Below are 23040 nucleotides of genomic sequence, written 5' to 3'. Positions count from 1 at the left end.
GGACGCGCTTGACAACCACCAGAAGGAATGACCAAATGCCCAGGAATTTTCTTTTTTTTTAAATCATCTTTAATGTATTTTTAATAATTTTTTTTGCCTCATTTACCAGATAAATCATCTAAATAAATAGATGCTATACAGTCTCTTACCAATGTCAGTACAAAAATAAAACCGCGCTCTACATCCACTCTGACTCTCCCAGCACACACACACTCAGCAAAGGCATGTGCCTGGAATCAACTCGTGCCCCCGACCCCTCCCAGATACATTCATTTAGTCTGAACAAAGCTCGAAGCTCATTCTGTGCAAAGGAAGCGCTCTTGTGCTGAGACCTGGTGGCCACGGCTGGCCACTTATAAAGCAAAAGCTAAACCACCTCACAGAAGCACAGCGCCTGCCCCCAGAACAAGAGGAGAGGAGGAGCTTGCCAACGAGGTCATCACCCGAACAGCAGTGACAGCCCTGCATTCCAGGCGGCCATGCCAGGGGTGGGGGTACCTCCTCCACACCCCCCACCACAAGAGGAAAAGTGCCCACAGATCTCTACATTCAAAGCGGATGGGGGCTGGGGGAAAGAAAGGCAGGTGGGCAAATGCTTTCTAAACCCTCCCCCCACCCCCAAGAGTACTGGCCTTTTAAGAGGGCTGCGGGGGTGGAGGGCGCTGTCTGCCTTGCTCTACTGGGCCACTCTGGGCTGGAAGGAGGCCTGCACGGCCACAACCATAGGTGACCTCATAGAGGTCACCTGTCCTGGAGGATGGTCCTAATGGCCCACAGCCTTTTCCCCCAGGGAGCTGGCTCACTACAGCCCATGAGCCACGTGGCTGCCCTGAGCTGGGCACCTCAGGCCCACCTGTCCCAGGTCACACCCCTGGAGTTCAGCTCTCCCTGAGCCACAGAGTTCCCCATGGGCCATAAAGGGCTGAGTAAGAGGAAAGATGTGTCCTGCTGCTGCAGACAAAAGCAACTGCAGCACCCACACAGAAAGCCCCGTGAATCCACAGACCCACAGATTGCGCAAATAGTTCTTTGAAAGTGACCAGGAAGCAGGAGAAAGGTCCCATGTCCCCTGGGGGATGGGGAGCGTGACTTCTGCTGGAAGCTGCCAGCCATGTTCCAAAGCCACGGGCCAAAACATTCAACTAGAGACCCCCCACAACCCTCTATCACCTTTACCTCCGCTGGGCACCCCTCTCCTGGAAGAGCTCTCTCTGAACCCCAGGCTTCCCCTTCCCCTCCACAGGGCGCCACAGCTGGAGATGGGTGGTGATTCCTGCCGCTCCTTGTCCAGACCCGCCCCACGTATTCCTCTAGATTCCATTCCCTGGGCTGGAGGTGAATCAGGTCATCCCGGAGGGGACTGTCCCTCAATGGAAGCACTGAATTGACCGTGGACAACTAAAGATCGAGGAGGAAGGAAAGAGAGACTCAGGGATCTGGGAAGCCTGTCAACAGAGCACCCCATGCACAAAGGGCTGCAGGCTGTCTTTGGTTTGGGAACTAGGGAAGAAGGGATCTGGGGAAAGAATCACCCTCTCCTTGCCTCAGTAGACTCTGTGACTTCCTGAGAACACAGAGCAGAGCTGTGGGGAGGGCTGGCAGATTTCAAACTTGCCGGCCACACTCCCACCACTCTTGGTGTGTGTTACCGTGACTCTGACAGCCAAGGAAAGACAGGGGAGCCGGCCTTTTCCATGCTCCCCTCAGGCCCCCCAATCTGGCTTTGTCTCCCCTACAGGACTGGAAGAGAGGGAGAAGTCACTCCTTACTGGCAGGGAAGCCACTGGCCCCCAGGACACCTTGTACAAGCCAGAAAACAAGTGCACCTTGCCAGGGGTGGGCTGGGACAAAGCCTACCCATCACACAGCACAGCCTGACCTCAGGGAGGCACAGCAGAGGTCCCTCCACAGGAATACAGCTCAGCCCCAGCTGTGGCATTTAGCTTGGATAGGGAGGGGATGCAGAATGGAAGGAGGAAGGGGCTTAGGAGTCAAGCGCTGCCCTGAGAACGTGGTGGGACACTCCCTCCCTCCCTGACTGCCCACACCTGGGCTGGCTGAGTTGGAGGGGAGGGCAGAAAAAGAGGGGAATTGGAAGGGCTGAAAAGTCACCTGAGTCAGAAAGAATAAGAACCCCTCGGGGGAGGAAGGACAGGGTCCAGATGTCTCAAAGCCTGTGCTGATACATCACACAACTTAGCAGATGCCTGCACACCCGCAGCCTGGCCCGGTGCAGCTGAGAAACCGCATCTGCATGCCTGAAGCAAGGGGTGCCATCGCACCCATGCCAGATCCCTGCCCTCCACTGAAAGCCGCAAGCAGGTAGCAAGGTGCATGCAAGCTGGGTGAGTGCAGGTGTGGTGGTGAGTTCTTTTGTGCTGTGAATCACCCCACGTTCGCCTGGCCAGGGTTTCTAAACCAGGTTCGCAAGGCCCATGTGGACACGTCTGCAGACACACATGCGTTCACGGGACACATGGGAACGTACATGCGAAGGGTAATGCGTGCACACCTGTGCACCCAGGTGTGCGTGAGCGTTTCTGCACAGGCCAGGTGATGAGGGGAGGGCAGAGCTCTCAGCAGAAGGGTCTCAGCAGCGCCTCCTCCCTGGGAAGGATAGAAGCCTCTCTGAAGGGGAAGGGACTCGCCCCAAGTAACCTCAACCCTTCCTCCTGCCCCTTCCTCCCCCCCCACTCACTTTTGGTCAAAACCAGCCTCCACAGCCCACTGCAAAGCCAGAAAGGAAAGTTCAAGGTAAAGACCCAATCGAAACAAGAAGAAAAGAGGAAAACCAGCCAACCAGGCTGGGGTGGCCACTCAAGGGAGGGGGTTTGGACCTTCCAATGCTCCTTTTACTCCCAGAACCAGCTGCTGCGTCATTAGCGGAGAATGATAATGGTGGTGTCCCGGGCAGGTGACCCTGTCCCCATCCTGCCCTGGGGGTGGTACCCCAACTCCCAGAGCGACTCTCTCCATCCCCAGCCTGAGGCCTCGTGGTAAACGTCCCTCAGAGAAAGGGCAGGTGGTGGGAGAGCAGTGGGATCTTCTCCCCTTTTGCTGCTCGCTATTTTTTTAAATAAAATAATTACCCCGCCCCCAACCCATCTCTATCTCTGGAAGTCCCACCCCAAGCCCAAAAGAAAACAGTTTAAGAAGAGTAAAAACGGTGATTCAGAACTTCCCACTGCGGTCTCGGAAGAAGCCCTCAGCCGCCTGGGCCTCGCGGAAGGTGACAGTGATGGAGTTGGCGGTGATGTCGGTCACGGTCACCTCACTTGAGGGGAGCGCAGGTGTCCAGGGAGGGGGCCCCTCGGCCAGGTCGGCATCTGCTGCAGCGTGAGACACACAGACAGATGGGGGCAGCGTTGACAAGGTGGGAAGCCATGCAGACCACCCAACCTCACCCCAACTCCAGCTCCTCGTCTCTGCATCTTCAGTCAACTCAGGGCCTCACACAGGGCTGGACACGGGAGGAGGGCGCTGGGTGCATCCTCCCCGCCTAGACAAGAGCTCAGCCAGAGCGGGACAACAGGAGGAGCCCTGGGCTAGTGTTGGGCCCTGAGCCCAGACCCGACTGTCCCCACAAAGCACCACAGGCCCTCTTTGGACATTGAACCAGCTGGACCTGATGACCCATTGGGCCCTTTCCAGCTCTGAGGGTCTCTGGGCCGGGGCTGCCTTACCCTCCTCTTCAGGGGACTGCGCAGCAGGCTCCCACTCGCCAGCCGCCTGCAGGACGTCTGGGGCCGGTGGCTCCTGCAGGAAGAGCTCCCGTCGATGGCTGTGGCTCTCCAGGTTGGGCCCGCGGGGCGGGAACTTCTTGCGTGAGAGCCGCAGGTACTTGTGGGCCTTTCGGGGCTTGCGGAGCGGGAAGGGCAGGGTGGGCACCAAGGGGCCCTTGTCCACCAGCTCAGGTGCCCCCGCCTTGACCACCCCCTCGGGGCTCCCGCTGCCGAGTGGGCACGTCAGGGAGAAGCAGAGCTTCTCCTTGCCCTTGGCCTTGTGGGAGCTCCGCAGGTCCATGCTGTACAGCCGCTGCGGGGGCAAGCCAGGGCAGCGCGGGTCAGCCCCACCCTCCCACCCGCCACACCTTTGCTCATGCTGTTCCTCCCACCCGGAGTGCCCTTCCCACATCTACCTACTCAACTCCTCCCCACGCCACGGCTGGCCATCACCCCACCCCACCCCAGCCCAGAGAGTGGGCCCCGGGCAACCCCAGGCTCTGCCAGCTCAGCCCCGCCTCTGGGTCCCACAGAGCACTCTCATCCCAGCGTTTACTCCTTTGATACCCAGCAGAGAAGCATACAAAAAGGACACATTGAAAACTGGCCAAGAGAAACAAATCTGGATGCATTAAAGAGTTAGCCTTCGTTTTAGGAAAGGCACCTTTGCTTTCCAGAGCACCTCCAAAACTGACACTGCCAGCTTACCCGGGAGACAGTGCAGGCAGAGGGCAAAGGTGTGCTCTTGGAGTTGCTTGGGGCAAAGCCAGGCCAGCAGCACACACAGCCCGGATGCCCATGCTACCCAGCCAAAGGGACAGGGCTCCACCTGGCCTGCAGATGCACCCCGACCCCTCCAGGGGGCTCCTGGGCTCTGTGAGCCACCTCATGCAGCCCGCTCTGCTGATTGCCCGCAACACATCTGGAGCTGAAGGGCAAGTCCGTCCACCCCTGGAGTTTGTAATTTCGGGATTTATCTTAGTTACTTGGGGAGAATTTACATGAATCTACAAAAGATCCATGGTGCCAAGATGTAGGGAGACTCTGGATCACTGGGACAGTACCTTCTCCTGCCACCTGCTACCAGAGGCCAGGAGCTCCCAGGAAGATAGTGCAGCCAGCAGATGGGACCTGTGAGGTCCAACACCTCCAAGCTGAGGGAAGAGATGACACACGCAGGTCCCACTCACAGTCGTGCCTGCTAACGGCATCACATGTCCCCAGGTGCGGGCTGCTGCAGTGATGGGAGGAGGGCTGAACTGGGAGGGGACTGGGAAAATACTGCAGTGGCTGGGAGGCATGTCCTGTAGGCAGCTGACTCAAAACCCACTCCTCCCAGCGGGCTCACAGGCCATCAGAAGCCCAGTACGGGCCGGGCACAGTGGTTCATGCCTGTAATCCCAACACTTTAGGAGGCCGAGGGGCCGGATCACCTGAGGTCAGGAGTTCAAGACCAGCCTGGCCAACATGGCGAAACCCCATCTCTACTAAAAATACAAAAATTAGCCGGGCGTGGTGGCAGGCGCCTATAATCCCAGCTACTTGGGAGGCTAAGGCAGGAGAATCATTTGAACCCAGAAGGCAGAGGTTGCAGTGAGCAGAGATCGCACCACTGTACTCCAGCCTGGGTGACAGAGTGAGACTCTGTCTGGAAAAAAAAAAAAAAGCCCCAGTACATTCTGCCATTCTGCAAGGCAGGTTCTACTACGTCCTTGGCAACCTCATCACGAGAGAACTACAGCTACTAAAGGGACGCGGGTACCAACAGTCAGGTCCTGGGTAAGCTACCGGCTTCCCTGGGCCTCGGTTTCTTTCTCAGCGAAACAATGAAGAGACTGTAGGAGCTAGCCTCTGAGGAGAGCCCCAACCACACCCACCTCCTGGAATTCACACCTACGCGCAGTCCGTTCCCACACCCAGTGCTATGGTGTGTGGCTTCCCAGGCTAGGGCATAAAAGACACTGTGGCTTCTTCCTTGCTGTCTCTCTCGGGTCACCCACTCTGGGAAGCTGGTGGCTGCACTGTAAGGACACTCAAGCAGCCCTCTGGAGAGGTCCACATGGTGAGGACCAGTCCCTGTCAACGCCCAGCCCTGACTCGCCGGCACGTGAGCAGCCCCCTCGGAGGCAGATCCTGCAGTCCTGGTCGAGCCTGCAGATGACTGTAGCCCAGCCAACACCTGGACTGCAGCTCAGACTAGAACCACTGAAGAACCAGCTAGCACATTCCCAAATTCCTGACCCCCAGAAGCCATGGGAAATAATCAATGTTTATTGCTTTGAGTTGCCATGTTAGAGGGGAAGAGATAACGAACACACCTGCCCTGTAGGCTTAGTATGTGGATGGAGTGTGTTCATCTGTGAGGCACACTGGGCACCGAGCCTGGCACACAGACGTCCAGGAGATGTTACTTTCCTTCCTAGGCTCAATTCATGCCAAACCCAATGGAACATGTCCACTGCATGAAGGGAGGCCCACCCCCTCTGGCGAAAGCCTCCGTGGGCTATCATCAGGAGTGGCCAAGGACGCTTGACATGGACCACATACAAGTGGACCAAGAATCCTGACTTTCTAGCTTCCAATATCCTGCCTGGTGGGTCTTATTACATTAAAGAGAGTGGGTATTCTCTTCATCCCCATTTTACAGGTGAAGAGGCTTACCTACAACCACACACAGGCAGAGCATTCCTTATCCGAAATGCTTGGAACCAGAAGTGTTTCAGACTTCAAATTTTTTTAGGATTTTTGAATATTTGCATTCTATTTACTAGCTGAGCATCCCCAATCCAAAAATCTGAAATTTAGAATGCTCCAATGAGCACTTCCTTTGAACATCATGTTGGTGCTCAAAACGTTTTGGATTCTGGAACATTTCAGATTTTGTTTTTTTTGGGGGGGCGGGGGACAGAGTTTCACTCTTATCACCCAGGCTGGAGTGCAATGGCGTGATCTTGGCTCCCTGCAACCTCCACCTCCCAGGCTCAAGTGACTCTCCTGTCTCAGCCCCCTGAGTAGCTGGGATTACAGGTGCCCGCCACCATCCCCAGCTAATTTTTGTATTTTTAGTAGAGACAGGGTTTCACCATGTTGGCCAGGCTGGTTTTGAACTTCTGACCTCAGGTGATTCACCCGCCTCGGCCTCCCAAAGTGTTGGGATTACAGGCGTGAGGCACCACACCTGGCTGCATTTTGGATTTTGGGTCAGGGAGACTCAACCTGTGACTGCGCTGCTCCAAGATCCACTTGCCTGTCACTGCAAAGCACTGAGGTCAGCAAAGGCCCCCAAGACCCACGACATGGGTACTCTGGGATGCTGCAGAGACTCGGGTCCCCAACTGACTGAAGGCTGGAATAGGAGGCCCACTCAAAAATGACACACTTCTAAGGGTCTGACGTTCCAAGGCTGTAGTTCTACAATTCTAAAATTCTGTTTCTGGCCGGGCGCAGTGGCTCACACCTGTAATCCCAGCACTTTGGGAGGCCGAGGTGGGCGGATCATGAGGTCAGGAGATGGAGACCATCCTGGCCAACACGGTGAAACCCCGTCTCTACTAAAAATACAAAAACTTAGCCAGGCGTGGTGGCGGGCGCCTGTAGTCCCAGCTACTCAGGAGGCTGAGGCAGGAGAATGGTGTGAACCCAGGAAGTGGAGCTTGCAGTGAGCCAAGATCGCGCCACTGCACTCCAGCATGAGTGACAGAGTGAGACTCCGTCTCACCAAAAAAAAAAAAAGAGAGAGAGAGAGATTCTGTTTCTTAGATTCTGAAACTCCAGCCTCTCATGTTTCCTCAATTCTAAAGTTTATGTTTCTGAGATTCTCAATGACAATTTTGTGTTTAGGGATTCTGAGCATCGAAAGGCTCAAAGCTTTCAAGGCTTCCTTACAGCAAGATGCTAAGCTCTGAGAATTCTAGGATTCCACTGGCCATATGCCTACTCTCCCTCCCGGGTGGCACCTCCGACCCAGGCTGTCTTCCCTGGGCACCAGCCCCACACGCAGGCTTTTCCCAACTCCTCCCATCAAAACTTACCCAAGTGCCCCACCCCACAGTGCCCTGGGTGGTACAGGGGAGAGGACGCAGATCAGTTCAATCAGCCCGTGCAAATGCACCAAGGGGCAGAGGGGGACTTGGGGTTGGGCAGGGGGAAAAAGGAGGCACAAAGGCAGGCCGGTTACCTGCAGCAGAAGCCGCTTGGGTTTCGGACCTCTCTTCCTATACCCCGATGCTCGGTCTCTCTCCTCCCTGGGGTGTGAAGCAGGTGGCAGAAGAAAAGGAAACACTGGTGACATCTAAGGGAAGGGAAGGCATCCGCTTCGCCCGCCCTCTGCTGTCTGTCAGGGAGGGGACACTCCCCACAGGCCTGCCCACCAATCCTCCCCATTGCCTGGCTGGGGCCATAACAACGGGGTCAGATGTTCAACTCCCAGGGCCAAGGTCTTCCCATCTGACAAACATGGAGGGCAACTGCTGAGGGGGAGCTTGCAGCATCTCCAAAAACAGTGGGTCCTTACGGGGCTCCGGGGCCATGTGAGGGCTCTGCTCTACATGCTCCTAAGGACCCCCTAAAAACGTGGCTCAGTTTTTCCTCCTAGGGGAGTAATACAGAAGCCTGTCTATCCAATTTACCTTGAATGTCCCAGGAGAGCTGACAGGAATGGCTAGTCCCTCTGCAAGCAAAGCTCTGCACAGACTCCCCCGCATTTGGGATCTCTGTGAACCTGGGAAAGCGGACCGGCTCCTACCGTGTCTGTCCCATCTTGTTGGGGGACAGGATGAAAACCAGTCTGTTCTGAGTGCCCAGCAGATGCCTTCCCATGTATCAAAAACACACAGAAAGTACAACTCAGGCCAGGCATGGTGGCTCACACCTGTAATCCCAGCACTTTGGGAGGTTGAGGCGGGTGGATCACTTGAGCTCAGGAGTTTGAGACCAGCCTGGGCAATATGGCAAAACCCCATTTACCAGCCAGGCGTGGTGGCTCATGCCTGTAATCCCAGCACTTTGGGAGGCTGAGGCAGGCGGATCACGAGGTCAGGAGATCAAGACCATCCTGACTAACACAGTGAAACCCCATCTCTACTAAAAATACAAAAAAAATTAGCCGGGTGTGGTGGTGGGCACCTGTAGTCCCAGCTACTCGGGAGGCTGAGGCAGGAGAATGGCGTGAACCTGGGAGGTGGAGCTTGCAGTGAGCCGAGATCGCGCCACTGCACTCCAGCCTGGGCGACAGAGCAAGACTCCATCTCAAAAAAAAAAAAAAGAAAAAAAAGAAAAAACAAACAAACAAACAAAAAACCCCATTTACCAAAAATACAAAAATTAGCCAGGTGCAGTGGCATACACCTGTGGTCCCAACTATTCAGGAGGCTGAGGCAGGAGAATTGCTTGAGCCTGGGAGGCAGAGGTTGCAGTGAGCCAAGATCGCACCACTACACTCCAGCCTGGGAGACAGGGTGAGACCCTGTCTCGAAAAAACAAAACAAAAAAAAGCACAACATGACAATGCCACAAAGCTACACACGACACACAAGACAACACAACCAGAGACTCCAAACAACTGCCGACAGTAATGGAGAGATTCAGTCATTTCATCCTGCCTCCCACTTAAGTTCTTTCCATCCACACTCTCTGCAGCCCCCAGTACAGAGGCCACGTGGACAACAGAATGTGGAGGCCTCGTGTGACCTTGGGCCAGGCTCTTACTCTGAGCTTAGCACACACCAATGAACCCCACGGCATCTATTGCAAATGTCTGACCATCCATCCCCAGCAGGACACCAACGGACCAAAGGCAAAGGGCCCCTGGCGGAGGACTAGAATCCGGGCCTTTGCTACCTGCCCACTGCCCTCCTTACCACGCTCCACGTGACCCCCAACTGTTGCGCCCTGTTGGACCAAGGCCCCACCACACACCTGGGAGGCAGAAAGAAACCCTGGGATGGGGACGCCCTGATTTTAAAAGGAAAGAACAATAAAATTTGTTGTTTGAACCCACGGCAGGAAATCTCCTGGAGGAGGAGCCACGAGAACCCAGCAGCGAGGGGCAGCGGAAAAGCCCCCACCTGGAGGTGGCAGCCCTGGCCAGGTCCTTGCTCTGAGGCTCCAGGTAAGAGCCTCAGTTTCCTTCTCTGTCAAACAAAACCCTCATTCCTGCCTCAGGAGGTTGCCATAGGGGCCAAATACAAATGATTTTGTGAAATGGTCCCACGCCGCACAAGGCAGGCGGGCTGGGAGAGGCAGGGGACTTGGGCTGCCTGCTGGTGGGGAGGGCGGCCAGAGAGGGCACAGGGAACAGTCAGGGAGTGCTCAGCATCTCTGAGGGGCACTGGCAGAGGTGGGAGACTGACTTTTCCTGGGCTACTTGGACAGGAGGTGGCAGGGGGACAGGCCAGAACTCAGAAATCCCAGCCCCAAAGCCCACGCTCCTGCCCAGCCTTCTTTGAGCTTCGTCAGACACTCCTTCCTGCCCTAAGAGGTCCTCTAGAGACACCGTCTCTGATCTGTCACCCCCGCACAACTGGCAGTGCCGCCTCCTAGCACACGGCATCTTTGTGAAGCATTTTAACATTCTTCACTGGAACAGAAACCTCTTACAGCCCCTCTGAGGTTTCACCCTGGGAAATCGGTGTGTTCTTCAGCGTGGCCCATTTTACAGCAGAGAGACTGAGGCCCGGGTGGGTAAAGGAAGTGACCAAAATCACCCAACAACAGGAAAGGGCCCCAGGGTCCTCAGCTGCCCGGGGACTCAGTGCCCACCACTTTCACCCAGCTGCAGGCTGGGCTGGCCTGCCCCATCGGACACACCCACCCTGCCCCAACAACCCCTGCCAAGCCAGCAGCAGGCTCCTGGGAAGCCTCTGAGCCGGCCCTAAGCCCCACCCGGCGGTGCCGAGGACACCGTACTTCTCCTCGTAGGCCATGACGAGGCGGGGGTCCAAGATGTGCTCTTCTGGCTCCCACGTGCTGTACCTGGGGAGAGGAATGAAAGGTCAGAGTCGGGGCTGGGCGTGGTGGCTCACTCCTGTAATCTCAGCACTTTGGGAGGCCGAGGTGGGCGGATCACCTGAGGTCAGGGGTTCAAGACCAGCCTGGCCAACATGGCAAAACCCCGTCTCTACTAAAAATACAAAAATTAGCCGGGCGTGGTGGTGCATACCTGTAATCCCAGCTACTCAGGAGGGTGAGACAGGAGAACTGCTTGAACCCAAGAGGTGGAGGTTGCAGTGAGCCAAGATGGCGCCATTGCACTCTAGCCTGGGTGACAGAGTGAGACTCTGTCTCAAAAAAAAAAAAAAGAAAAAAAGGTCAGAGCCATCGCTTCTACTGGGCAGGTGCACCAGCAGAGACCACCGCTGCTGACCCAGGGCCCACTGCAAGTGTGCCTTCACCATGTCCTGGTAAGGTGTCATGGTCACCTACTTCAAGGACAGGCCCAGCCTGGGCCTCCTGAGGGCTCCAACGACACCAGAGCTGCCCTCGTTTATATCACACTACAATGTGACTGGGTCCAACTCCTTGTTAGACTCCACGATCACTAGAGACCCTCGGGTGCCAGGAGGAGAGAGGGCCCCTGTAAGCCCCAGGACACCCTTCCCACACCAGGCAAGAGAGGGTGAAAAGGAGCCAGGGCTCTGGGGACACGCTCACGGCCTGGGTTCAAGTCCAGCTCTGCCCCTAGCTAGCTGTGCGACCTTGAGCAACTTCCTGAACAGCTCTGTGCCTCAATGTCCCCATCTGTAAAGGACTCTTGTTCTGATGAGATGTGTCTTCCAGGTGTTTAGAGGGTGTTACAAGAGTAACAGCGTGCCTGATGTGTCGTCAGTGCACTGTGTTTGCTGCTGTTGCTATTCCTCCCCGCCCTCCAAACCCCAGCCCCATCCCCCGCATAGTCTCCCTCTTCAGTGCACCCCACCCAGGCCACAGCCAGGTCTGAAGTTCCCTTGCCTCTGGGCCTGGCACACAGCAGGTATTTGGTAAATGTCTAGTGGCTGAATGGTTCAGCAGGCCTAGCGCAGGCCCCCTGGGTAATGCTACAGGGGATCTTCTACCCTCACCATCCAGCCAGGGAGCACCCTCCTACTGGGGCAGACCCTGTGATGTCAGCGCAGCGGCTCCAGAGCTCACCTATCTGTGGAACCACCGTGGTGACACCCACCACGCCCTCATTCCACTAGCACTCCTGTTTACTTTGTATCTGCCTTTACAGCAGCTTTTTTGGTTTAAATTATTTTAAAAGCAAACTATGACTTCCATAAATGGAAAAACCAGTATCACTCACCATTGATGCAAACAGAAAATCTTTTCCATTAAAAACAATATATGTACAGTCAAGTGCCGAATAACGTTTCTGTCCATGACGGCCTGCACATGTGATGGTGGACCCATAAAATTACAACGGAACTGAAAAATTCCTGTCATCTAGTGACGTCTTGATGATCCTGACCCTGTGTAGGCCTACGCCAATACGTGTGTTTGTGCCTCAGGTTTTAAAAACAAAGCTTTAAGGCCAGTGTCTTAGGTTTTAAAAATAAAACTTTAAGGCTGGGCACAGTGGCTCACACCTGTAATTCCAGCACTTTGGGTGGCCAGATCACTTGAGGTCAGGAGTTTGAGACCAGTCTGGCCAACATGAAGAAACCCCATCTCTACTAAAAATACAAAAATTAGCCAGACATGGCGGCGGGTGCCTGTAATCCCAGCTACTCAGGAGGCTGAGGCAGGAGAATCGCTTGAACCTGGGAGGCAGAGGTTGCAGTGAGCCGAGATACCACTGCACTCCAGCCAGGGCAGCAGAGAAAGACTCCAGCTCAAAAACAATGAAAATAAAAATAAAAATATTTTTTAAAAAAATTTTAAAAACTTTAAAAGTAAAAAAAATTAAACTTTTTTTAAATAGAAGCTTATAGAATATAAAACAAATATTTTGTACAGCCATACATGTTTACGTTTTAAGCTAAGTGTTACTACAAAAAGAGACAAAAAGTTTTAAAAAGTTACGTTTATAAAGTAAGAAAGTTACTATAAGCTCAGGTTAATTTATTATTGAAGAAAAATATTTCTGTATAAATTAGTGTAGTGTAAGCATTCAATGTGAAAAATATATCTGCATAAGTTAGTGTAGCATAAGTGTACAATGTTTACAATAGACCAGGTCTTCACATTCCACTCACTGAGTGAATGACATGTGTCTGGGTGACAGAGCAACTTCCAGCCCCGCAAGCTCTGTGCCTGGGAAGTGCTCTAGAAGGTGTCCCAAGTTTTATCTTTTACACTGTATTCTTACTGCACCTTTTCTACGTCTGGATGTATTCAGTAGTCACATGCTGTGCATGCTTGTAGCTGAAGAGCAGCAGGCTCTATTACACAGCCCAGGTGTGCAGTGGGTTGTACCATCTAGGCGTGGCTAAGGTCACTCTGATGTTTGTACAGTGAAATCACCTGACAATGCATTTCTCAAAATGTACCCCTGTCATTAACCGACATGTGACTGTGTATAAAATATATACAGACAAAAGCAAAGCGATGCCCTATGGTCCTGGCCAGAGGCTCTGCTAGGTAAGACGGAAGGCAATGGGCGTTAGTGAGGGGTTAAAAGGCAGAAAGAGCCTGGGAGAGCCCCTGCCCTGCTGCCTCCCAGTCCCTAGAGTTGAGGCCTCTACCTTACGCTATCCTGGGAACCACCTAATGCTAGTTCAGTCCCAAAATGCTGCCCAACGACAGAATGCTCGCCTCCTTGCTTCCTCTAACACTCTGGCACACCCACTTAGTGTCGGGCCTCTGTGGGCTCGCAGTGAAGCCCTAAGCCTGGGCTGCCTCTTCCCATGTGCCCCCTGCCAGCCGGCCCTCCCTCCCTTTGGGTGCCCCATCCCTCCAGTCAACTCCTAGCTGACCCTTAAGAGTCAGGGATTTGTAGCCTTCCCTGACATCCCTCCCAGGCTGTCCCACTGCCAGCAGGACGAGCCTGCCCCTCCTCCGCCCTCCTTACAACTATACCTAGCCCTGGCCATAATCACTAATGGACCAGGAAACACCTTGGCCGGCAGAGCCCCCAGAAAGTGGCCCGCTCAGGACTCCCCGGGGCTCTGGGAAGGGCTGGGGAGCCCCTGCAGAATGCCGAAAGCGAAACTACAGCAGAAGCCACCAGAGGCTGGCAGACACTCTAACCCTTCCTCCCCCCGGAAAAGGCTGATCTCCTCAGCTCTAACTGGTAGGAAGGGGAATTTCGTGCTCCTCTCTCTACAGCGTGCTCCTCCGCACCGCCCTGCCCATTGCTTGCTGATGTCCCTGCTGTGTGGATCCTGGCAGGTCCCAACCCTTCTCTTAACTTCAGTTTCCTCATCTCAAGAATAATGACCACTACAGTAACAGCAGGTGTGCGGCCGGGACCGCCAGGACCGCATCCATCCTCAAAAGGCGCTGGCGAGGTAGGTGCTTATTTCTTACCCCCATTTTACAGATGGAGAAACTGAGACACGAAGGTTGGGCAGTCAGCCCAGGGTCACTGAGCCAGTCAGTGGCCGGCCCGTGTTGGCTCTCGGCCACACTCCGCCTTCAGGCTCCTCCCAGGCCACCGCGTCTGGGACCCCCGAATGTGCAGCCCGCGGGAAGGGGGCGTCGCCCGCCCCCGGTCCTCAGTGTCAGACCGCAGGGCGCGGCGCACAGCGGGCGCCCCGAAAGCCTCGGCTGGATGAAGAAGGGGTGGTTGCCAGCCCGGGCAGCTGGGTCTGAGATAACAAGGTCGCACTTGGCGGCCGAGTGCAGCCCCAAGTTGGGGGCAGGGGCGGCACCAGCGTCTTAACTGCTTGGACCCATCCGGTAAGGGGGACGCCGCGCCGCACCGCGCCCTCCGCAGTGCAGGAGCCCAGAGGCGCCGAGGGGAACGCGCTTCCGAAGAGCCGGGCGCTGGCAACCCCGGAGCGCGCCACTAGCGTGGGCGCCGCGGATCGAAGGGATTAGACCCCACGATCATCGGAGACCCTCGGGTGCCTGGAGGAAAGCGGACCCCCGCAAGCCCCAGGACACCCTTCCCACACCAGGGGAGGGAGAGTGGAAAGGAGCCAGGGCTCTGAGGACACGCTCGTTGCCTGGGCTGCGTGGACCGCGGCGTGGACACCGGGGGACTGCGGGGGTCTGCACTGGGCTCACGGCGCCGGCGGGGCGTGAACCGATCACCCCGTGGGAGGGGGCGGAGCGCCCAGGCCCCGCCCCCGCCGGCCGCGCGCACGCACGGGGAGGGGCGCGCGCCGGGATTACCGGCAAACCGAGGGGGCGGGGGCGGGGGCGGGGACAGGGACGGCGCGCGCCGGCTCCGAGATAAACACGGCCACGTGACCGCCCCGCCCCGCCCCACAGCCGGGTAAACAAGCCCCGGCCGCTCAGCCTGAGCCCCGCCGCGCAGGGCTCGCCCTGCTGCGGTGAGGGAACGGAGTGGGAAGGGGCGCAGCGGGTGCAGGACCCCCGCCCCCCTTTCCCGGGGGGCCGGGGGAAGCGGGGTTTGGAGGCGCTGCTGAGCTGTGACGCAGGCGGCCTTGGGGCAGGTGGAACTACCCAGAACCCCGCAGAGCCAGGCCAACCCCAAGCCCCAGTCCCCACTCCGATTTAAAGCTGCTCCACAGGAGAAACAGCACGGGCTCTGGTCCAGACTGCGGGGTGCGGCCTCGCTCAGGAGAGACGCCACCGCTCTGGGCCCTCATCCTAAAGTGGGCCCACCAGTAACCCCAGTCGTATAGGGCTGTTGTGAAGATTAGATGTGTTAAGCCACGGAAAGCATTTCGATCAGTGTGGTACACAGTGAAGGCAAATAAGCCTAAGTTAAATCAATGAAAAGCTCAGGCAGCGTAAAAGTCTGCGGCTCCTAACTCCAGTCTCCCCAGCCTGGGTGGAGACAGCTCCCATTCTGCCCCTGGCAGGGTGTTAATGGATCTTGTCTTGTCTCAGGCAATCTTCAGCAGGGCCCTGTGAGGTTAGGGCCTCGTTTTTATAGGTGGGGAAAGTGAGGCACAGAGAGGTTGAGGGCTTTGCCCTGGGTCACACAGCTGTAAATCTTCAGAGGCGGAAAGCCTCAGCACCTCTCACTGAACTGGCCAAAAGGCCAGCAGGCAAGAGTCCTAGTCACCTCTAGTGGAGCTGCCTGTGTATCAGGCAGCCCGTAGTTCACATCTTCCCAGCTCTATGACCCTGGGCAAGGCCTCATTTGCCGTAGGCTTCTGTCTCTCCATCTGCAAAATGGGTTGCTATGAGTGGTTCAATGAGTCAATGCCTGATTCATAATAGGGACTTATTAATTGACAGCCTGGCCATGGCTGTGACCACTGATAGCATTCCTAAAACTCCATAGAGCCACTCCTTCCAAAACGATGGAGAACCATTCACAAGTGGGGAAAAGAGGCAGGCATTCTGGAAGGGGAAACAGCAGGGCCCTGGACAGGCTGAAATGTTATCTGGAGGCCTCAGGCACAGCTGGTACCTGTACCTGACAGTGTCACATTCCTTGCCCTGGGCCCCGAGCCCCTCCCTGTGCCATTTGCTGTGCTTTCCAGAAGAAGCAAGAGAGCCCCCCTGCCACACTTATTTGCTGGGGAGATAAAACAGGCAAGGCATGTAGTGGCTTAGCCTGGGCCTGGCACAAAGTGTCCACTTTTTTTTTTTTTTATTTTTAGCAGGGACGGAGTCTCACTGTGTTGCCCAGGCTGGAGTGCAGTGGCACGATCTCAGCTCACTGCAAACTCCACCTCCCAGGTTCAAGTGATTCTCCTGTCTCAGCCTCCCAAGTAGCTGGGATTACAGGCGCACATCACCATGCCTGGCTAATTTTTTATGCTTTTGTTAGAGACGGAGTTTTTGCTGTGTTGGCCAGGCTGGTCTGGAACTCCTGACCTCAAGTGATCCGCCCACCTCAGTCTCCCAAAATGCTGGGATTACAGGCATGAACCACCATGTCCCAGAGTGTCCACTTAAATCATGGTTCCTGTTACTGAGAAGAATGTAAGTCTTCCCACCTAGAGGGCAGATGCTGGGCAGGAGAATGACTACCCCCACCCAGGCTGGCACTGCCCAGCCAAGGCTCCCAGGCCTGGAGGACACAGCCTGCCTAACTCCCCACCCCCCACCTTCTTTCTCAGCTTTTTCTCCAAGCAAGGCCCCCTGAGGAGGGGAAGACAGAGCTGGCTCCCCCGCTTCTCCCCGGAGTGAACCTCTGTTTCCCCCAAGTGAGGTGGGGATGGTTAGCAGCCATACCTGCCTCACACCCAGACCGTGGTGGCGCTGTGGATGGCATGAAGTGGGCACCACAGTGCATGGGGTTGGCAGTTATATTTTTTTAAGGACCAACCCTCTCTGGGCCTCAGTTTCCCCATCCGAAAAATGAGAGGACTGGCCTAAATGATTTCTAAGGATACTTTGAGCTCCTGATCAAAGAATGGAATCCCTTAGGTCCCTTTCCTGACTGGGGAAAACAAAAAGAACAGCTAGGCTATCTATCTAACTTAGTCTTAAAACCAAACGTTTACTAAAGCACTTGGACTGGGCTGAACACGCATTCGCTAACTTACATCCACCCTCTCACCCTCACAGCAGCCTGCAAAGGAGGATTCACTATCTCAACTCGAAGATGAGGAAGCAGAGACCCAGCCATGGTGGGCCCCTGTCCCAGGGCTCATGCCCGTGTAGGGTGGGCAGCCAGGCCTAGAACCCAGGACAAAAGTGGAGTGGGGTGAGAAGAGGCAGCCATGAGGGGCCCATCTGGTGGCCTCAGCATGTTAAGAAACAAATGGGTCCCCAGGCTAGGGGCACAGCGCAACAGAAGCATCGAGGGCCTCTGCTCTGAGAGCCTCGTTCCTTCCCTCCTGACGAGCTGCAGTGGGCAGATGGATTCACATCCAGGATAAATCAAAGTTGGGGAAGGAACTTTTCATTCATAACAGCCTCTGTTTACAGAAGAGAATCTTCCAAAGAGTGGAGTCTCCAGGGGAGGAAAAATTGCCAATAGCGTCCTGAAGGCTAACAGCTGGTGGCCACAGCTTCCCGGTGTGAAGCGAGAGAGGCAGGGGTGTGCGCACCCAGGGAGGCGGTGCTCCTGCTGCCCACTCTGGGCATCGTCACTCCCTTTTACTGCCCCCTTCACTCAGGCTGGAAGCCCACCTTCTAGCAGCCGAGTGCAGCGGGGGAGGGATTCTCCTTCAGCCCTCAGAATATTTGGGAAGGGAGAACAGAAGTGGGGGTTGGTGTGAGGGGTGGAGTGTATTCTCGGCCTGCCAGCTCCCAACCCCTGTCATCGGGATATCCACAGGTCAAAAGCCCTGGCTTTTCATCCCACAGGGCCACCAAGCCTGTGAGACGAGTGCAGGACCTGGGTTTCTGAACCCATTTTGCAGAGAGGGAAGCTAAGGCACTGTGGGCTGTCTTCCTCTCTGCTGTCTCTCCCCACCATCACCCCAGAATGCCCACAGGACACGATACCAGGTCAGCCCCCACCAGCACAGCAGAAAGTCCCTGCCCGACAGCAGCAGCTCTGGGCAGAGGGGGTTTCCAGGAGTCAGTCTCCGGGAGGCGGGGCAGGGGGTGGGGCACCCACAGACTAATGGGGAGGCCCCACGACTAGCTCATTCCCTCCCCCTCCCAACAACTCCCTGCTGGAGGGCATTGGTGGGTTCCTGATGGGGCCTCAGCAGGAGAGGTGGAGAAGCTGGGAGGTCTTAGATGCAACTCCCTGCCTCCCAACTCTGAGATGGGAGGCTGGGAAGGCACAGAGGAGACACCTGAAAAGGAGAAGGCCTAGTTCAAGTCCCAACTCTGCCTCCACTTGCTGTGTGACCTAAGGCAAGCTGCTTACCCTCTCTGAGCCTGTTTCCTCACCTTGAGAGAGCCTGATCACACCTACCTTACGAAGCTGTATGGGAACCTGCTCTGTAGACTGGAAAGTGCCGTCCAGAGGCGAGGGGGATTCAGGCTCTGCCCCTGGCCACACAGCACTGAGGACTCATGCAGCTCTGTGCTTAAAGCGGCTGGGGGCCCCTCCTCCTGTCCAGCAGCCATCTCCAGTAGTCCAGATGCTGGGCCTTCACCTCCCAGTTGCCAAGAAAAGCCACAGGGAGGGGAGGAGGGAGAGCAGAAGCTCCAACCAGCAGAGGAGCTCAACACTCAGGAGGGCAGGGTGAGAAGAGAAGCTGGAGACCCACCTTGACCCTCCTGTGGTCCAGGGGGAAACTGAGGCCCAGAGAAACTGATGATTAAATCAAGGTCAGCTGTCCAGTTACAAGAGTAGCTGGAGCTAAAAGCTAGGCAGGGGAGGGGGCAAAAGGCAGGTGGAGGAATGCACGGGTCGGTAGGCAGACAGACGGACACACATACATGAAGGAGCTTACTTTGGGGGCCATCCTTTCCACTTCACCAGATACTCGACTTTACCCTGAGAAGAGAGAGAAGCAGACACAGTGAGTCTCGTGGTTGCCCCTACAGCCACTCGGAAGGACAGTTAAGGCCCAAAGGAGCCCAACCCAAACCCCATCTGCAGACAGGTGTCTCCCCAACACACAAACACAATCCAGGGACTGTCCACCAGATCCTCGACAACCCATATAACCGTGACTGCTGCATGACCACCCCATACTGCCCTCCCTAGGACAGCACAGGAGTGCATCTGGCTCCAACCACCTCTGAGGCTCCTGAGGCCCAAGCCCAGGCCTCACATCACACATTGGGAGCTGAGACTGCATGGAGGTGTGCGCGCGTGGCCAAAGACCCACAGTGTCTAGAGCTCCCGTGCACAGGTCGGAACGCTTACTTTCTTTTTTAGATTGGAAGAGTCGCCAAATACGAAAACATTCCTCTCTGGGGTAGTCCCCACGCTCCTCCCCCATCTGCTGAGTCTCCTCTCAGTCTCTGAGTGGCTGCCTCTGGCTCAGAGGTAATGGGCCAGTGACTTGACGACTCTCAACTCGAAAGACCCTGGCAGGACCCCATGGAAGACTGGCGAAGTCTCCACCTTCAGAAGGGGTGGTGAGCCCTGTGGTTGTTAGAAAGTAGAGCCAGGCCCCTCCCTTCCTCACAGGCTTTAAAAATTTACAGTTACAGTGGCTCAAGCCTGTCATCCCAACACTTTGGAAGGCTGAGGCTGGAAGATCGCTTGAGCCCAGGAAGGAGTTTGAGACAAGCCTGGGCAACATGGTGAGACCCCCGTCTCTGAAAAAAAGGAAATTAGTCGGGCATGGTGGCACTTGTCTGTGGTCCCAGCTACACAGGAGGCTGAGGCAAGAGGATCGTTTGAGCCGGGGAGGTTGAGGCTGCAGTGAGCCATGTTCATGCCACTGCACTGCAGCCTGGGTGACAGAGTGAGGCCTTGGTGCCAAGAAAAAAAAAAAGTTTACAGTCCAACCCCATTGTGAGTGAAGCCCCTGCACACCAGAACTTTAAGACCAAAATATGATACCTCCTCATAGAGGTTTTCCCTGGTGACCCTCTCCCATGCTGTCTCCACTGGCACCTTGCAGTTCTATTTCTGCAGAGCACACAGCTCCAACTGAAGGCATCTGTCTGTATCTCCTCATTCACTGTGTGCCGCCTCTGCAGAATGCCAGCTCCCTGAGGGAAGGGATGGATCCCTGGGGCTTAGACTGCTGCCTGGTACCTGATAGATCCTCAATAAATATTTTGAGTGACTGGCCGAAGGAATGATGATCTCGCCCTCTTGTGCTACCCTGCGGGCTCCATCGTAGAGGGAGTCAGTGCTGTGCCTGCTTCAGGCTACACAGCACGAAAAGCACTGAGCTTTGTGGAATAAATTAATTCTCTTTTAAGTGGAGGAAACCCTAGGAAAAAGGGGAAGGAGGAGGAACAGCTGCCTCAATCAGAAGAGTAAAACCCCAAGCACAGCTGGAGGAAGAAAAGATGCTCCTGACCACCTTGACCTTCACCCTTGGCCCAAGATGCCAGGACTGAGTTTTCTCTATGGAGAAAGAAGATAGGCTGGCAATCAGCCCAGTTGAGCTCCTGCTCTACCTCTCTCTCTAACTCGCTCGGTGACCTTGAGCGGGTCACTTCCTCTGCCTGGGCCTCAGTTTTTGTCTCTGTTAAATGGGAGGAGGTGACCCCCTAAAGCCCCTCCCAGTCGGCCTGGAGCCTCCCAAAGGGCTGCAGGGAGGAGGAGACAAAGGAAGGACAGTAGTGAATACCAGGAAAGGAAATTCTCCCCAAAGATTTCCCCAGCCCTAGGCGAGCCCCCTCGCCAAACAAGTGTACGGGAGGTGTAGACGCCAGGCCGGGACGAAGTCCAGCCCCAAAGTGTGGGGTTCTGAAACCAACAGAACAGAAACCTTAAATTGCAGGATGTATGTTTTGAAGGAGAAGACAGACGGGGTAGGAGACTAGGGGATGCCCCAGCGCAGGGGACGGGCTTCACAGCCCTGGCCTGGGCTAGGAGTTGAGGTGGGGGTGGGGGCGGGGAATAGGGATGTGCTCGGATGGGGGTAGAGGGGGCGGGATCGGAAAAGGCCAAAGTCCAGCAGGAAAACTTCAGAGGCCGGAGGAGACTTTTCCAAAGCTCCACTTACAACTTGAAAGGATTGGTGCCAAGCGTCCAGAGTCCCGAGTTCAAGACCCAGCTCTGACGCTAACGCGCTAGGCAAGTCCTTTCAACTTGGGCCTCAGTCTCCCCATATTTACAATAAACGGGGAGCGAGGCGGGATGGCACTCAGGATCCCCACGTCCGATACTAATCTCCAGCTCAGGCAGGCTCGGCCGCCACTAGCATCCCGGAGCGACAACTTTTATTCTACTCGCCCTACACGGTGGCAGGGAAACTGAGGCACGGGCTGGGGAGACGGGCCCAGCAGCGCAGGGCTGCCGGGGCCCCCGCGCCCCGCTTTCCCCCTCAGCACCAGCGTGGAGGGAGCTGTGCTGGGGACGGGAGGGACCCCACTGGGGTCCTGGGAGCCGCCCCCGGGCAGCCTCACCTTCCGCACGCGCTTCTTCCGGATGCTCTCCACGGCGAACACCTGCTCGCCGATGGCTGACAGCTCCATGCGGGGCGGCGGGCGAGCGGGCCCGGGGCCGGGCCGGGCCGGGGGCGGAGCTGCGGGGCCGCGGCTGCGGCGCGCGATGCTGGGGCTGGCGGGGTCCCCGTCACCCTCGTCCGGGCGCGCACGCGCACGCGCACGCGCGCACACCCCCTCGCGCTCCCTCACGCCGCCGACGTTCCATTTTTGAACCTGCGCAACGTTTTCCTCGGCGCCAGCGAGCGAGCGCGCGCAAGCAGGGGGCGGGGCGGCAGCGCGCGGGCCGGCCGCGGGCTCGGCTCGCACCCTGAGGGTCAGCTCCGCCCCCTATCCCCGCCCCCGTGGGAGCCCCGCCCCTGGGATCCGCCCCCCCGGGTTGCGATTGGGCCGCAGGCCGCGAGCCGCGAGCTGCGAGCGCGGCCGTGGGACTTATTTGGCTCGGGCCCCGGCTGGGGCGGGGCGGAGGGTCGCGCGCCCCGTCTCACTGTGACGCCGGGGCGGGACGTGATCCTTAATACCCAGGCGGGCGCCTCACAGCTTCCCGGTGACTGTCAGGGGCCGAAGTGGCAGGGCCCAGTGGAGCCGACGACAAAGTCGAGGCTCAGAGCGGAGAGGCCATTTGCCCACCTCCCGCAGCGGAGGAGACTGGGCCTGAGGCGCAGCCCCTCGAGTTGCAGGAGAGCCGGGACCCAAAAGGCTTCACACCGTGTCCGGACGTCGCAGGGCCGAGGTCTCCCTAATCCGGCCTTCGCCGCGGCGCAGTTTGGCCAGTGTCTCCACGTCCGTCCACCCACCCCTCCATCCGCCCTTCCATTTGTCCATCCACCCGACCCTCGGTGGTCGGTGCCCAGACGCGCGGGTCAGACGCGGGCGCTGCCTCGAGGGCTCCCGGGCCGGGCCCTCGTTCGCGGCAGGAGCGGCCGCAGTGGAGCTGAGGTGCCACGGGGACGGATTTCGCCGCCGCGCTGCCCCAGCCTTCCCCAGCCCCGCGTGCAGTGGGCGCTCGGCGCGGAGTGGGGGCTCAGCCATTTGTGGCACGAGACGAACTCTTGATTCCCCACCCCCCCTTCCTTTTTCGCTAACGCGCCTCCATTCCTCGCTGGGAGCCCGGAGTCGTCCCTGCTCCTTCCTGCACTGACCCCAACTCCTGTCGCTCCGGCCTTCCCTCGGGGACTCGGGTCTGCCTGCCCTCACCGCACCCACCGCCCAGGTTCGGGCCCCGTCTTTTCTCTGGACCACAGCAGAGACCTCGCGGAGCTGCCCTCTCTCCGATCTCAGCCACACAGTGCCAGAGTGTGCTTCTAAGATGCAGATCTGACAGGGT

General features: G+C 56.8%; 1 protein-coding gene and 1 long non-coding RNA gene across 7 annotated transcripts; one reads left to right on the top strand and one right to left on the bottom strand.

Moving 5' to 3' along the window:
- Positions 1–46: 46 nt before the first annotated feature.
- Positions 47–21990, bottom strand: CBX7 (chromobox 7). Of its 6 annotated transcripts, none has more exons than XM_055252068.2 (6): positions 21675–21990; positions 19088–19131; positions 10629–10694; positions 7900–7966; positions 3684–3756; positions 47–3329 (listed from the first exon to the last, which is right to left on the bottom strand). In XM_055252068.2, exons 1-6 carry the CDS (start codon positions 21741–21743, stop codon positions 3172–3174), a joined length of 477 nt encoding a protein of 158 aa, XP_055108043.2. In that variant the 5' UTR covers positions 21744–21990; the 3' UTR covers positions 47–3171. The 6 variants fall into 6 exon arrangements, with proteins under 6 accessions (XP_055108043.2, XP_055108040.2, XP_055108039.2 ...); XM_055252065.2 differs by having other exon boundaries at positions 47–3326; positions 3684–4035; positions 10605–10694; positions 21675–21989; XM_055252064.2 differs by having other exon boundaries at positions 3684–4035; positions 10605–10694; positions 21675–21987.
- On the top strand, positions 13849–20393 carry LOC134733494 (uncharacterized). Its single transcript, XR_010117035.1, has 2 exons — positions 13849–14149; positions 17298–20393. It is a non-coding gene; the product is annotated as an uncharacterized lncRNA (long non-coding RNA).
- Positions 21991–23040: the final 1050 nt, after the last annotated feature.

Source organism: Symphalangus syndactylus, chromosome 18 (assembly GCF_028878055.3).
Source record: "Symphalangus syndactylus isolate Jambi chromosome 18, NHGRI_mSymSyn1-v2.1_pri, whole genome shotgun sequence".
Lineage (NCBI taxonomy): Eukaryota > Metazoa > Chordata > Mammalia > Primates > Hylobatidae > Symphalangus > Symphalangus syndactylus.
The sequence above is the reverse complement of the archived record's forward strand: the minus strand, read 5'-3'. Positions and strand labels throughout refer to the sequence as shown.

What these genes read in the sequence shown, in the direction of transcription:
- CBX7 (XM_055252064.2), bottom strand. Translation starts at nt 21,743, where the DNA reads ATGGAGCTGTCAGCCATCGGCGAGCAGGTGTTCGCCGTGGAGAGCATC. An exon ending in TGGAAAGGATGGCCCCCAAA is followed by an intron (nt 10,695 to 19,087) that starts GTAAGCTCCTTC and finishes TCCTCTCCCCAG; the next exon opens with GTACAGCACGTGGGAGCCAG. An exon ending in CCAAGCGGCTTCTGCTGCAG is followed by an intron (nt 4,036 to 7,899) that starts GTAACCGGCCTG and finishes TTGCCCCCGCAG; the next exon opens with CGGCTGTACAGCATGGACCT.